Below are 15,186 nucleotides of genomic sequence, written 5' to 3'. Positions count from 1 at the left end.
TGCATCTTGGGCCATGGTACACCCTTGCACCCGGCCCAGTTGGCACCATTTTCCAAAATGGCACTGACCTGACCTTTCCCCAGCCATGTGACTAGGTAGGGTCCGGCGATTGGATCTCAGTCATGTGGTCTGTGTCTGATCCCTGGACCTTACCCCAGTCACATGGCCCCTGCTCAACCTTCCTGTTTTCTTGCAATTTTATTTTTTGAACCAGTGGCCCTTTAAGGCAATGGTGGTTCCTTGAGGTTGGAGCCGCCATTGTTTTAAAGGGTCGCCTGGCACGTTCTTTTGCCCCATAGTGTTTGGCCGTAAGACAAAAGAATGTGCTATAGAGCTGCAAAGATTTTGGGGGGGAAGGGCCTCATTATCGCGGTGACGCCCCTCTCCCTGCAATAGTGGGTCCCCTCTCATGGTAAAAATGATTTAGGAGCTTAGAGAGTGGGTGGATACAGGAGTGAAGGTAGGGAAAAATAGGTACTGAGCACTGATTTTCAACACTTGCTATCTAACTTAGGAGCCTAAGTTTAGGTGAGTTTTCAGCAGGGCAGTAAGTAGAAGCTACTTGGGTAAAGTTACCAAATAATTTTAATAGGGAAATTTAACAGGATTAACTCTCCTGCTGAATATGCTAAAGTTACCTGGGTATCTGGTATCTTTAGGATAGCATTTTTCTGACCAGACTTACCCAAGTAAGTTTAGCCAGCTGGTGCCCAATATCAGTGCTGCCTGGCTAAATTTAAGCCTTTGACCAGAGTAAAATTTAGCTGGTGAGAAGGGGTAATGTTCAATTAACCTTTTGAGTTACCCAGACAAAAACCTTTATCTGGAGAAACCATTTGAATATGGACCTCAAAGGATCCTAACTTAGGAACCTGATTTAGATCTCTAAATGTAGGTGCTCATCTTAATGTTTTGAAATATTAGTCTTAGAATTGGAGCGCTCAGGATTTGGAATGTATCAGGATGTCTTAGGAATCATCTCCTGAGTTCTCCCACTGGTGTAATAACAAGTTTAATGGATTATTGTGTATGCAGTTCCCCGACCTTCTTCCCCCTCCCATCTTTATTCATAATACACAACTGTAGCTCCTAGCCAGGCTCGGAAGATCATTGCAGACCAAGTCCAAAACTGTCCATGTTCCAAACTTCATGAGCTGTCTTCCAGCCAGCAGCAGGATGCAGGAAAATGCAGTAGGTTCTCTGGAACTGTTATTTTTCTCTCTTTAACTGTGAGAAGCTAATGGGCAATTGGTGAGGACCCATATACAGCTCTGTTATCTAAAACATTTTCGGTGGTGGTATGGGAAGAGGGTGAGGGAGGAGATATTATAATGAGACTTGCAGCAGACTCTTGAGATCATATGCTCAACTGTCCAAAAATAATTAAATCCCTCTCTATGCTAAAGTTTGTTGTTTTCACTTGGGTCCTTTTTTTGTTTGTGTTTCCTTTTTGTCCGCTTTTCAGCCCCTCCTTTTCTCCACAGCTCCTGCTACGATCCAGCTCTGGTCAAGGATATGAGCCCTTCCCAGTTAACCAGGACATGTCGCCAATCCTGAAGGACAGACAAGGAAAGACAAGTTAAACAGAACTACAGAAATAAAGCAAAACAAGCATAGCTAAGGCTGGCATCTGAACCAGGTCAGCCCTGACAGGCTGATCCAGTTCTGGTTTTGCCATTGCTTCCAGGGATTCATTCTAGTCTCTCTTGGAAAGGCAGGAATACAGGACCATAGAGGCAATACAGCAAAAGCCGCACTCAATCAACCTTTCAGGGTTGACTTTGGTGAAGTGGTGACCCAGGTACATCAAAGCATGAAGCTGAAAGGATCTGCAAAGAATGCATTGCATTACACCATGCCTTGTCATAGCCACAAATCCTATCCCCGCTAATGGCTAAGTAAAACCAAAACTACAACAGAAAGAGGCACATTTAGCCAAGAGTTTCTCTGGTGTGAAGCAGAGTGGCTTACCTGTAACAGGTGTTCTCTTAGCACAGCAGAATGTCAGTCCTCACACATGGGTGACATTATCCGATGGGGTCCGGCATAGAACTTTGATCTCAAAGATTCTAGAGCTTTTAACATGCTCTACTGGGCATGTGCAGCTGTAGCCACCTCCCTGCCTCTCTGACAGAGACCCTCAGTCCAAGATATGGCTAATATATAGAGAAACTAATTTCCGGGGGAGGTGGGAGGGAATTGTGAGGATTAACATCCTGCTGTCCTCTGAGAACACCTGTTACAGGTAAGGAATTCTGCTTTCTTCAAGGACAAGCAGGATGGCAGTCCTCACACATGGGTGATTACCAAGTTACAGGCTGTCCAAAAATAATAAGAAGGGGAAAAAAACTCATTGTGTTGAATGCTCCACCTTTCCCCCATTAAGCATAATTTTTTTTTGGAGGCAGCCTGTACAGGTTTTAGGAGGAAAAGAAGTTGGGTTCTACACTACAAAGAAACCATAGGACAGACTGAGAGACAAAAGTCCCTTGTGAGGCAATAGTTACCAAAGGCAGGGGTGTGATGCAAACTCATGGTGAAAAGCCCACTTTGCTGCATAAAAACTAATGCAATCAGGGCTACCATACAGTGAGCCCTGACATACTCCCATTAGGCCTAGGTCCTCCTGGGTACAGGAAAGAGCACAAATCACTAACCAAGAGAAAGAACTCTTAGATCAAGACTGCACAGTCCTCTTTGGTGTTGCAAGAGAGCCAAATAGACAATCTGAGGCTAGACAGCCCTCCAGAAAGAAAACTGCAATTCATTAGCATCTGAAGGGCAAGAACAGATTGCCTACGCATAGCCACGCTTGAAGTTTGGTTGATAGGAACAATGGGCATAGAACCCAAGTACTTGCTTTGAAGAAGCAGAAAAAAAACATCAGGGTCTGTGATGGTCCCCACTTGCTGAATGACTACAAAAAATGACATGACCTCCAAGAGTGCCGAGGCATGAAAAGGCTACCCCTCCAGTGGGAGCACTCCATTAAGGCCCCGATCACAGCAGTGAGCTGTGAATGAAGTTCACTGAAACCAATGCATGAAAAGCCAAAGGCATTACCAGCAGGAATCTGGCCAAAAGTAGGGAAAGGATTGTGTACCTTTCCTTGAAGCCATTCAATAAGACCATTCCCATTCGCACCATGGCTTCTCCTTTGACATTCTGACTGGAAGTCAGAAGGAGCGAAGAATAGAAGGAGGTAGACCCCAGGGCTGGAGGACAAAGAAATAGTCTTTAGACTATGGAATCTGTTGTTGGGCGACACCCCAACTACACTAAGCTGAACCAGTCAGGGAGTTTCCATCAAGGCTGACTCAGCCTATAGGTCCAAGTTCCTTTCAGTAGACAAGAGGCAATGCAGACTAAGAGTGAGTACAAGCCTAGGTTCCAGACAAGGATGAGAACATCCTGAGGAAGAAGTCCAAAGGTATCTCTACAGGAATGCTGCAAGAGCCAGCCCCTACGGAAAAACAGGATTTCTGCACTGACCCAGGAACCCTGAGGGTATCAAATCAAGTTCAGTCTGACCCGCAGAACAGATTGCTTATCAACCTGGCATAGGCATCAAAGCCTATTGCCAAAGACAACTTGTTTACCAACCTAATAACCTTGTGACATATGAAGTTGGAAACAACACCTGCATGGACAAAGACCACAATGTCAGCCAATGAATGTACTGACAGGGGTATACCTGAAAAAGGAGATGACAACTAAGTGATTGCAATATGGGTGTAGGATCTCTTTTGCAAAATCACCCACTCTCTGATACATGCAGCCATGGATAGGATAAGTTGTCTGAAGATATAAATGCTATTTGGGCTGCAGAAGGGAAGGAACCCTTCCCTCAATGGTAGAATATTACCAAAGTTCAACAGTGAATGGTAGGAGTGATCACAAAGTGAAAATATGCTAGTTGTGCCCAGCAGGTAGAAGAGGCACTGCCCCCATGTGAGAGAAATCCTTTGCTGCTGAGGAACAGATTCCCATGAGAAGGAATCCTCAACACTGCAGGACACCTGAGTTTGGGACAGCTCCCCGCATGCCACAAAGCATCTCCGTTGTGCAGTAATATAACAGTAGAATGAGTGTTCCTACCCAACGGACTCTTGGATCCAGCAGCCACTCAAAGGCAAAGTCTACTCAGAGACGGTGGAATAAAAACAACCCCTTCCCTGGGTAGAAAACAAGGTGCCAAGAAGGAACCTACTAAGGTTGCATCTCAAAATCCAACTGCCATACCTCCCATTCCTGAGGGGGATGAAGAGCACAACTTCTACTGGGTCATCCTGATCCCAGAACACCTTACTCACCGTATGAGAGTGGGACACAGTCACAGACTTATAATGTTCTATTGCCGACATAGTCGCTAGGGGCCATATAGGTAGTCATGGATACCATGAAACCACATGTAGGGATACCCTGGCCGGAGTAATGGACCAGTGATGGTATTCGCCCTGAACACTTCCTCCTGAAGGAGATCCAGAGCATAATCTAATGTGGGAAAAGACTTGTACAGCCTGACCCTGCATCCTGGGGGATGTATTCCAACATTACAGCCCCAGTATTTACCCCGAATGGTGTGAATAGGGCACATGCTCATCTGAAAAGCCAACAACATTCCAGTACAACAGCGACTGCGGTGCACAAGCAAGTAATGCCTTCCATCACAAGAGGAGACACACACACCAGAGGGCACTGAGGAATGGTGCGGCACTGGAACTGCAGTACCATGCACCCATGCAGTGGTGCTCCATCATGCCATTGGTGGCGCAAATGCACTCATTGTCACAGTGCTAGTTGGCATATTAACCCAGGTCCATGCCGTGGCATGCTCCATGCCATGGTCTAGATTAGGCCCAAAGCTGCCAGTGCCTGTGGCGATACACTAGGAAGGAGCTGACCATTGTGACTTGTGCAGTGGCTCCATTCCCATTGGTGCTCTATAGTGCCCATTGGTACCATACATACAAGAGTATTGGATGGTGCCAGAGGTACCACCTGTTTGCAGCAGTGCAGAAGCTGCTGTGAACAGCAGCTTCTGCACTGATGCATTTGGCCCAGGCAGCCCTATTTAAAAACTTGCTGATGGTGCTTGACTCTGTTGATACCCTGTATGGCACCTACCACAGAGGGAACAGGGCCCCTGGTGTCTAAAGTGCTTCAGGTGCACACCTCAATATCAATAGCAGAGACAGCATCTGTGGCTCTGATGGTGACACTGATGTCCTTGGTGCCCAGGTGACGGTCATGCTGCTCACACTATGGGCTTGACCATGTCAATGGAGCCATGGTGTCATCCTATGTCGTTCAGTGGTGCCTTCGAGTATGTTACCCCAATGACGCCTACAGTGCTCGATGGTGTTGATGGCACTCGAAAGCATCCGACTACATCCATGGTGCTTGACAGTGTCAATGGCGCCCATAGGGCTCCCCAGTGCCCATGGAGCTCTATGGTGCTAGAAGCGCCCACAGTGCTTAACGGCGCCCATAGCATTCAACAGTGCTGACAGCACCTACAGATTTGATGGCGCTCAACAGCATCAATGGAATCAACAGTGCCCACTGCGTCAATGGAGCCCATGGTGCTTGATGGTGTTGATGACACTCGACGGTGCCCATGGTGCTTGATGGTGTCTATGCTGAGTGGCCCTAGCTCTGCTGGGTTACACTCCCACATCTGACCATTGGTGCTCTGGCATGGACGTGCACAGGCAACCGATTGCGGGCATGGCACCAATGATGCAGCAGCAAAACTGATTGCCCAGGCTTATGCTCACTCTCTCTTCCAAAGAGACTGCACTGCCAGAGCAAGCTGACAAGCAGGAGATTATCTTAAGAACATAAGAAATTGCCATGCTGGGTCAGACCAAGGGTCCATCAAGCCCAGCATCCTGTTTCCAACAGAGGCCAAAACCAGGCCACAAGAACCTGGCAATTACCCAAACACTAAGAAGAACCCATGCCACTGATGCAGCTAATAGCAGTGGCTATTCCCTAAGTATAATTGATTAATAGCCATTAATGGACTTCTCCTCCAAGAACTTATCCAAACCTTTTTTGAACCCAGCTACACTAACTGCACTAACCACCTCCTCTGGCAACAAATTCCAGAGCTTTATTGTGCGTTGAGTGAAAAAGAATTTTCTCCGATTAGTCTTAAATGTGTTACTTGCTAACTTCATGGAATGCCCCATAGTCCTTCTATTATTCGAAAGTGTAAATAACCGAGTCACATCTACTCGATCAAGACCTCTCATGATCTTAAAGACCTCTATCATACCCCCCCTCAGCCGTCTCTTCTCCAAGCTGAACAGCCCTAACCTCTTCAGCCTTTCCTCATAGGGAGCCGCTCCATCCCCCTTATCATTTTGGTTGCCCTTCTCTGTACATTCTCCATCGCAACTATATCTTTTTTGAGATGCGGCGACCAGAATTGTACACAGTATTCAAGGTGCAGTCTCACCATGGAGTGATACAGAGGCATTATGACATTTTCCGTTCTATTAACCATTCCCTTCCTAATAATTCCTAACATTCTATTTGCTTTTTTGACTGCTGCAGCACATTGAGCCGACGATTTTAAAGTATTATCCACTATGATGCCTAGATCTTTTTCCTGGGTGGTAGCTCCTAATATGGAAACTAACATCGTGTAACTACAGCAAGGGTTATTTTTCCCTATATGCATTACCTTGCACTTGTCCACATTAAATTTCATCTGCCATTTGGATACCCAATCTTCCAGTCTTGCAAGGTCCTCCCGTAATGTATCACAATCCGCTTGTGATTTAACTACTCTGAATAATTTTGTATCATCTGCAAATTTGATAACCTCACTCGTCGTATTCCTTTCCAGATCATTTATATATATATTGAAAAGCACGGGTCCAAGTACAGATCCCTGAGGCACTCCACTGTTTACCCTTTTCCACTGAAAAAATTGACCATTTAATCCTACTCTCTGTTTCCTGTCTTTTAACCAGTTTGTAATCCACGAAAGGGCATCGCCTCCTATCCCATGACTTTTTAGTTTTCGTAGAAGCCTCTCATGAGGGACTTTGTCAAACACCTTCTGAAAATCCAAATACACTACATCTACCGGTTCACCTTTATCCACATGTTTATTAACCCCTTCAAAAAATGAAGCAGATTTGTTAGGCAAGACTTCCCTTGGGTAAATCCATGTTGACTATGTTCCATTAAATCATGTCTTTCTATATGCTTTACAATTTTGTTCTTGAGAATAGTTTCCACTATTTTTCCCGGCACTGAAGTCAGGCTCACTGGTCTATAGTTACCCAGATCGCCCTTGGAGCCTTTTTTAAATATTGGGGTTACATTGGCCACCCTCCAGTCTTCAGGTACAATGGATGATTTTAATGATAGGTTACAAATTTTAACTAATAGATCAGAAATTTCATTTTTTAGTTCCTTCAGAACCCTAGGATGCATACCATCCGGTCCAGGTGATTTGCTACTCTTTAGTTTGTCAATCTGGCCTACTACATCTTCCAGGTTCACAGTGATTTCGTTCAGTTCGTCTGAGTCATCACCCCTGAAAACCATCTCTGGAACTGGTATCTCCCCAACATCCTCATTAGTAAACACGGAGGCAAAGAATTCATTTAGTCTTTCTGCAATGGCCTTACCTTCCCTAAGAGCCCCTTTAACCCCTCTGTCATCTAATGGTCCAACCGACTCCCTCACAGGTTTCTTGCTTTGGATATATTTAAAAAAGTTTTTATTATGAGTTTTTGCCTCTATGGCCAACTTGGACCCATGAAGACTAGTTCCCAGAAGTGTGAGGAGGATGAGCTCTCCCCTCCACAGGAACATTCCGGTCCTGGTCCTTCCCTGTCTAAGCCTCCATTGATGCCCAGTGGTTGAATGAAATGTCATGGAAATCTTGCCTGGTCGGGAACTCAGGCAAGCCCACAGGCTAGAGGCCTACTTGGACCGCACATGGACTGCATATTGCCAGTCCCACGACAAATTAAATGAGAGGACAATGCAAATATGTTGTAGGTGCAGCATTATTTATTAAGGAGAAGAGAAAAACCTCTATCAGGTTGCACTGTGCATAGGGTTGCCAACTGCCCAGTTTTGGACCAGACAGCCAGGATTTCAGGCATTTTGTGCAACATCCAGTCAAAAGTACTGACTGGATGAAAGTCTTGTTTTGCAAGTGCCTCCTCCTCTCTCCCACAGCTTCTTAGATAGAGGGAGAGAAAGGCAGAGTCGAAGTCTCTCAGAGGAGAGTTGTGCTGTATCTCTGCCCCCTGCCTCCTTTCTCATGCTGTGATTGGATGGCATAGGGAGAGGAAGCAGGGCACAGCACAGCCCTCAGTTCCCAGTGGCTTCACAGATGTCTGTTGCTATGGCCTTCTTGGTCCCACCCTCTTCCTCACAGCATGGTGACCAGGAACCGAAAAAGGGGGTGCAGTGAGCCTGCCAAGACAGATACAGGCACAAAAGAGAAGGTGGAGTAACAGATGGAGGTGCAGGGTGGGTAGAGGAGAGAGTCACAAAAGGGACAGTGAAAAAACGGAAGGAAAGAGTAGACCAACCAATGAGGGGCATGGAAGGGATGAAATAGAGAGGGGCTGCATGGAGGGAGGGAATGGGTCACAGGGTCTCTCACAGTCCAGCCAACAGCTGCAGCTGTTTGGGAAGTTGCTCTGTAGGCTGTACCTTCCTCTCTCAGGTCTCATTCTGGACCCATGTCTTGTCCCTTAATAACTTAAAATTTACCTGGTGTTAAACAAATATTGTACTGCAGTGACCCCTCTCCTCCTTTCTGCTCATGCCTCTACCCCTTTCCTGGCCCTGTCTCTGACTGGCATACTCTGCCCTGAATCCAATCTTCCCCAGGCTTGTTGTTTGGCTACCCAGTACCCTGGCTAGTGTGGGTAATATGTGGCTGGCTCCTTGGATGACATGACTGGCCAGCTGATCCAGCAGCCACATAGGGGCTCTGGAGCATGTATTCCACTACAATGGTGGTGTGCCCAGCCCTCTGAACAGTTGCCGTCCCCACCTGACAGCCCTGGTTCCCCTCTCTGCCCAGCAGGCTTCTGACCCTCTGAGATCATGTGCGAGAGGGAGCATGTGTGTGTGTGTGTGTGTTTGTGTGTATGTAATTGTGTGAGAGAGAATGTGTATGAGAGAAAGACAGAGGAGAAAGTTTGTGCCCTCCATCACCCCCAATAATCCATGATAAGAAATGGGAGCTGGACAAGAAATTGTTGCCTGTATCAACTCATTATTGCCTTTTAATGCATACACAAATAACTGTATAGGCAGCTCACTGCCAGGATCTATAATGTATGCAGATAAAGGGTACCATCTCTCTGCTGCCCCCCCAGTAGTTTGCTGATTAGGGTTTGTTTATGGACTATGTGGGTGGAATTATGTGTATATTTTTAGTGTTTGTATGTAGTTATATTATATGATTAAGGTGTTTTTATATAACTACATTTATTGTATGTGTTGGTCAGGTCTACTTTGTATGTTTATATTCAGATTTACACCTGATAAATAGCAGAAGTAAATATGTGTGGGAAGAGCTGTACACTTGCTGCATTTGCAGGATATAAAATCACAACTTATGCATGTATATGTTAGCCCCACCCTGTAATGCCTCTGACCTGCCCCTATTCCACCCCTTTTTTATGTGATCCTAGATATTCACTCATCAGTACTTGTGCGCGTATATGCAAGGTTTATGAAATTGCCCTGGCATGAATAAGTGCTATATGCACACAAAGGAACACAAGAACATAAGAAATTGCTATACTGGGTCAGACCAAGGGTCCATCAAGCCCAGCATCCTGTTTCCAACAGTGGCTAATCCAGGCAACAAATACCTGGCAATTACCGAAACACTAAGTCTATCCCATGCTACTGATGCCAGTAATAGCAGTGGCTATTCCCTAAGTCAACTTGATTAATAGTTAATGGACTTCTCCTCCAAGAACCTATCCAAACCTTTTTTAAACCCAGCTGCACTAACCACATCCTCTGGAAACAAAATCTAGAGCTTAATTGTACGTTGAGTGAAAAAGAATTTTCTTCGATTAGATTTCCATGCTGGGCTCCATCAGATGATATCACTCGTGTGTGAGGGCTGACATCCTGCTTGTCCTTGGAGAAAAATGTTTCCAGTTTTACTCACCATATTTCTCACTTAAAATACCAGAAGATTTTTAGTGCTAAAATCTGGACCATTTTTTTGCATTTGAGAAAGATTGAGAAAAGTGAGCTTACAATCCAATCCTGACAGTCTGCTGGATCTTAACAGGTGGAGGAGATTTTGTGCAGAATTGCATCTCATTGTGCACAGATGAGATGCCAAAGGGAGGGTTGATATGGCAGATCATAAGGGCTGTACCAAACACTGGAGACACATTTTTACTTTGTCATAATCAATGCTTGTTATAAAGAGGGCCCCCTAATTATAGTGACTGAGACTTCCTCCTGACCCTAATCAAAGGACTGTGAACGCTATCTTTGCAGCATTTCAAAAAGCAGAAACTGATCTAGGGAATTGAAATGGCATCTCATGCATGTTGACACACAGCACTTTCACTAAACCATCCATCGTAGGGTGGGCAACAAGTCCATGTCATAAGGGATAGATTGATCCAGATTCCCTCTAAAGATAGCCATAGACGTGTATAATGTGGGTGGTTGTTCCAGTCCCTGTATTATTTCACTCCCCAGCAGCAGGACTAGTGATGTCAGCTCTGCTGCCCTCATCAACAGAATAGGGGATGACCTGATGTCTTGAACTGCTCCTGCTATAGGACAAAATAGATACGCCCAGCAGCTTAGGAGCAGGATTTTCAACTTGTGTGAGAAAGAGAAAGATCTTCTCCCATAAAACCAGGACAGATGCCAGCAACACTCAAGAATGAAAGCTTCCTGCCATGGTTTGTGTGAAGGGTGCTGTTTGTATCCTTTCTACCCCTGGGGGACTGCTAATGCTGCTAATGGCTAATGCTGAGAAAAAGAAAACCCTAGGCATACCTATCCTGACCCCCCTTGCCTTCTCCCAGCCTCCAGCTTTTGCCCCCTCTTTTCTAGAATTTACCTCTTCCTCATCACTCTCTACCTCTAGCATTTACTCCTCCTTGGTCCTCCACCCCTAACATTTAATCCCTCCTCATCGCAATCCCAGTATTTACCTCCTTATCATCCCCCTAACATTCACACTCTCTTGAAACCTCCAAGAATGTATTCTTCCCACAGCATTCATCCCTTCCTCATCACCTTCCTAGCCCCTACTCCCTCTGAATCTATCCAAGCATTCACCCCCGCCCCCTTGTCACCCCATCCTACTAGTATTCATGCACTCCTCTATCTTCCTCCACAACTTCTCTCTGTCCACTGTCCAGATCAGGAGTCTTGGGAACTGACGGAGCTCCCACTGTGCATGTAGCCCTTTCCCCTTTTGCCTCTTTGGCAACAGAGAACCATGTGAGGGCAGGGTGGTGCTATAGAGAGGGAACAGCTCTTGCTTCCTCCTTCCCTGATTGGATTTGTGGTGGTCCTGCTTCCCCATCACCAGCTGTGTGCTCTTTAACACAACTAGCAAACAGCGAGAAAGGCAATTAAAAAATGGCTTTACCATTGTTGGCTTTGAACTTCTGTTGGCAGCCGGCCTAGCCTAATAAAAATCAGATATGGCAGCTGAATACTGGCCAGCTGGCAACTCTAACTACCCCCTGACTGGTGAGTTTCCCTGCACGAGAGAGAGGGAGTGAGGTGAACCACTGGGTGTCAGTACAGCTCAAGAGGATTCAACATCTACAAGGAGAAACATTAGAGCACACACAACACCAATGAATGTCTCAAAACAAATGAAAGCAGAAAGTCCAGTGGCCTGGAAGTGCATAACAGAGCTAAGAGCAGGTTCTGCTAACCTACATTCACTAGGCATGCTGCTCTTGCATGTTTGGTCAGGAGTTTGTCAGAACTTGTGTGACCCACATGCTTTCCGGAAGATGTGTTGAAGATGAAAACAGTAAACAAAAAAGGCATGGGATAAACACTGGATCCCTAAAGGCTAGAGGCAGCAATGAAGAGAAGAGTGCATGGAGCAGCAGGTACTACTTCTAACAAAAGTCATGGGGATTACTACCCTTAACCAATTAGCTTTCATGATTTTGACACAACTGCAACATTGCTCTCCGCTTGGACAGAAGGGAGAGCTACAGGAATGCAAGGGAATATTGGGAGAGCTATAATCAGAACTCCCGGTTTCCTGTGGCAGAGGTTTCAAGATTCTGCAGCAAGATTGGCAAATTATGTGGCAAATTTGCATAATTGTGCATATATTTGCAATTTAAATGTAATTTTTTTTTACTTTATAAAAATAAAGTCCTTTTGTGACATTACTGTATCCTGTTTATTTGGTTCTTTGTTAGAGGAAAATAAATCTTAGTAATTGGAGTTGGGGAGGAAGGGAATGGAAAAAGATCACAGAAGTGAGGAATGACAAAGGAATCTTAGGCAGTAGGTGCAGAGGGATAAAGGGAGGAGGAGGACAGAGGCACAGAGGGAGGAGAGGTTGGAGGATAAGGAAAGGGAATAAGAGAAGAAGGAGGGAAGGGGAGGGAAGAGGGATCAGTACTGGGGAACTGGGAAGCAAAGGAGTATTGGGGATGGCAGTAGAAGAGAAGGAGGGATGAATGAGATGAAGAGGAAAGAGGGAGGACTAGGGATGGGAATGAAAGAGAAGGATGAAAGACTGGGATGGAGCGAAGAAGGAACAAAGATGCAAGACCCCCCAAATCGCACCCCATCCCCTCTTTCCATTATTAGACCCTTGTTAAAAGTCCAGGACCAGGCATTTAGCCTGGTTCACCTTAAGAGAGCCACAAGGGAATCCTGGTTGCAGGGCATTTTTTCTGGGGTGTGGGATAAAACACCAGGACCCAGAGAGAAAGGGAGGCCCCAAACAAGATTAGGAGAAAGCAGGAACTTTGCCAAACAACTCGTGTGATCAGAACCTTAACCTTGCACAATCTGGATCTGGTAAATCCTGAAGAGATAATCTACAGCAAAAAAACTTTATATTGCAAGGTTTACAGATACACTGGAAGCACTGCAAGATTCCTGCACCTGTTTCACGATAGGAGCGGGTGAGTGAAGGGTTCTGGCAGGGAGTGGAGAAGGCAGAAGGGAAACATTGTGCCATCACACAGCCACGAAGGGAGCGGGACCACTTATAGGAGCCTTAGGATGTCCCATCACCACCAATTGGCTAAATTACCCCGGTCTACTGTGGCAATATGGCCATTTCCACAGCAAGGGTCATATTTTGCGGCACTTACTGATGGCCACAGAATCACAGGAGTCTGGGGGCCTTGGCTATAACCAGCAGATACTAGGAGGTGATGATGCCTTTGTATAAAACACTAGTGACAAGTCATCTGTTGTTTGGATTATGTACATATGTTTTGTAAGTCGCCTAGAGTTTGTCACCAGGCGACAAATAAATAAATAAATACAATTAATCAGTTGTACTGTGTCCAATTCTGGAGGCTGCATTCTGAAAAGAATAGCAGTCCAGAACAGGTGAGGGTGGGGCCCTACCAAAATGATGCAGAGTCTGTACCATAAGCCATGATATGAAAAAAAAGGACCCGAATATGTATACCCTACGGGAGAGAAATGGGAGAAAGGCTATGATAGAAACATTTATATACCTTAAGGCAGAAATAATGCACAACTAAAGAAAGTTCTAGCACAAGAGGTCATGTGTGAGATTGAAGGAAGGTAGCCTCTGCAGTAACAAGGAAATATATTTTTTAGAAAAATGATGGTGAATGCTTGGAACAATCTTCAGTGGAGGTGATGATGCAAAATCCATGCATTAGAATTTACTAAAGCATGGATGATCTTTAGCAGAGGGGAAGTGAGGGTAAAGTTGTTGAGCAGGAGGGTCTGTGGTATTGAAACAGGAAGGAAGAAAGAATGGACACATCAGATCTACTTTGTAGCCTTTATCTGCTACCATATTCTTTGTTTCTAGGTTTCAGTCTAGGGCTATATGCATCCATTCTACTGATAACATGTAACATCCAGTTTGCATCCATGTTTATAGCAAATGGTATAGTGCTCCACATATCCAGTCTATTGACAACATATATGTAAGTTGTAGTCCATAGATATCTATGGAGCTTACAGTCTAGGCTTCCACTTATCCAGAATATATGTAACCTATACTCTAAGTAACCTATAGTCTAGTCCTACATGTAGAATACAACATTGTTACCAAGAGAAACGTACTTGCCATGAAAAACAAATATCCTTTTATTTGTGAAAGCATTAAGAGAAAGAAGAAGTCCATAAATTAACAATCAATATACATAATACAAAGGACATACAAGCACATACACTGTCACAAACAAACAGACACACACACACACACACACACACACACACACACAAAGATATGCAGGTACACAGTTGCAACCAGAACTACAGGAACAATTACAACTACAGCCAGACATATAAATATCAAGTTTGCTTTCATGTAAACAGGGCTCTCGGTAGACAGAAGGTTAAATTAGCCATAATGCATGGTTGACATCATCCAATGGTGCTGACACGGACCCAGCTCTCAGAGCTCATGGGTGGGAATTCCTATGCATGCACACTACATCATGAGCACCCTTTGCGAGGCAGTCGACTGTTCAGGGAGGTGGGTGGGTATTAAGTATAGCTAATTCATCCTGCTATCTATGGAGAACCGTTTACAGATAAGCAAACTTGCTTTCTCCATTGACAAACAGGCATGAATTAGCCATAATCTGTGGGGATTCCCAAGCTGAGGGTTGTAGAGCAGAAGCACTTCCTTAAAGACAGGCTGTGCAGAACTGCTTGCCTAAAGTTACTGTTACCTCGGGACATGTTGTCCAGACACTAGTGGGATGGGAAGGTGTGTGCAAATGAATACAGGCCTGGAGCAACCGGGTATGTATACCATGCATTTGCATGGGGCAGCGGCGGCAACAGGCAGAATCCTGGTGTCCTCGTTCTACCAAATCCAGAAGCAGAGCTTAATGTGCAGAAGCCACAGACTTGGGAAATGCATTGCAACTTTTCCTCTAGGACATCCTAATTTCCATGTTCTTTTAGTATTATCTCCAAAGATATATCATTCCGTACCATTCG

At 45.2% G+C, this 15,186-nt stretch overlaps 1 protein-coding gene across 4 annotated transcripts in view; it reads right to left on the bottom strand.

Annotated features, from left to right (window-relative positions):
- Positions 1-256: 256 nt before the first annotated feature.
- Positions 257-15,186, bottom strand: part of AIFM3 (apoptosis inducing factor mitochondria associated 3) — a 128,748-nt gene continuing 113,818 nt past the window's right edge. The window contains exon 21 of one of the 4 annotated variants that reach the window (XM_029571694.1): positions 257-1,553. Coding sequence is in view for 2 of the 4 variants with exons in the window: in XM_029571695.1 (XP_029427555.1) it covers positions 1,508-1,553 (46 nt within the window). In the remaining 2 variants the exon portion in view is untranslated. The remainder of the gene's footprint in view (positions 1,554-15,186) is intronic. The other 3 variants (XM_029571696.1, XM_029571695.1, XM_029571697.1) reach the window with 3 other exon arrangements.

The sequence above is a fragment of the Rhinatrema bivittatum genome, chromosome 11 (genome assembly GCF_901001135.1).
Source record: "Rhinatrema bivittatum chromosome 11, aRhiBiv1.1, whole genome shotgun sequence".
Lineage (NCBI taxonomy): Eukaryota > Metazoa > Chordata > Amphibia > Gymnophiona > Rhinatrematidae > Rhinatrema > Rhinatrema bivittatum.
Note: the sequence above shows the minus strand (reverse complement) of the source record. Positions and strands in the feature narration are given on the sequence as shown.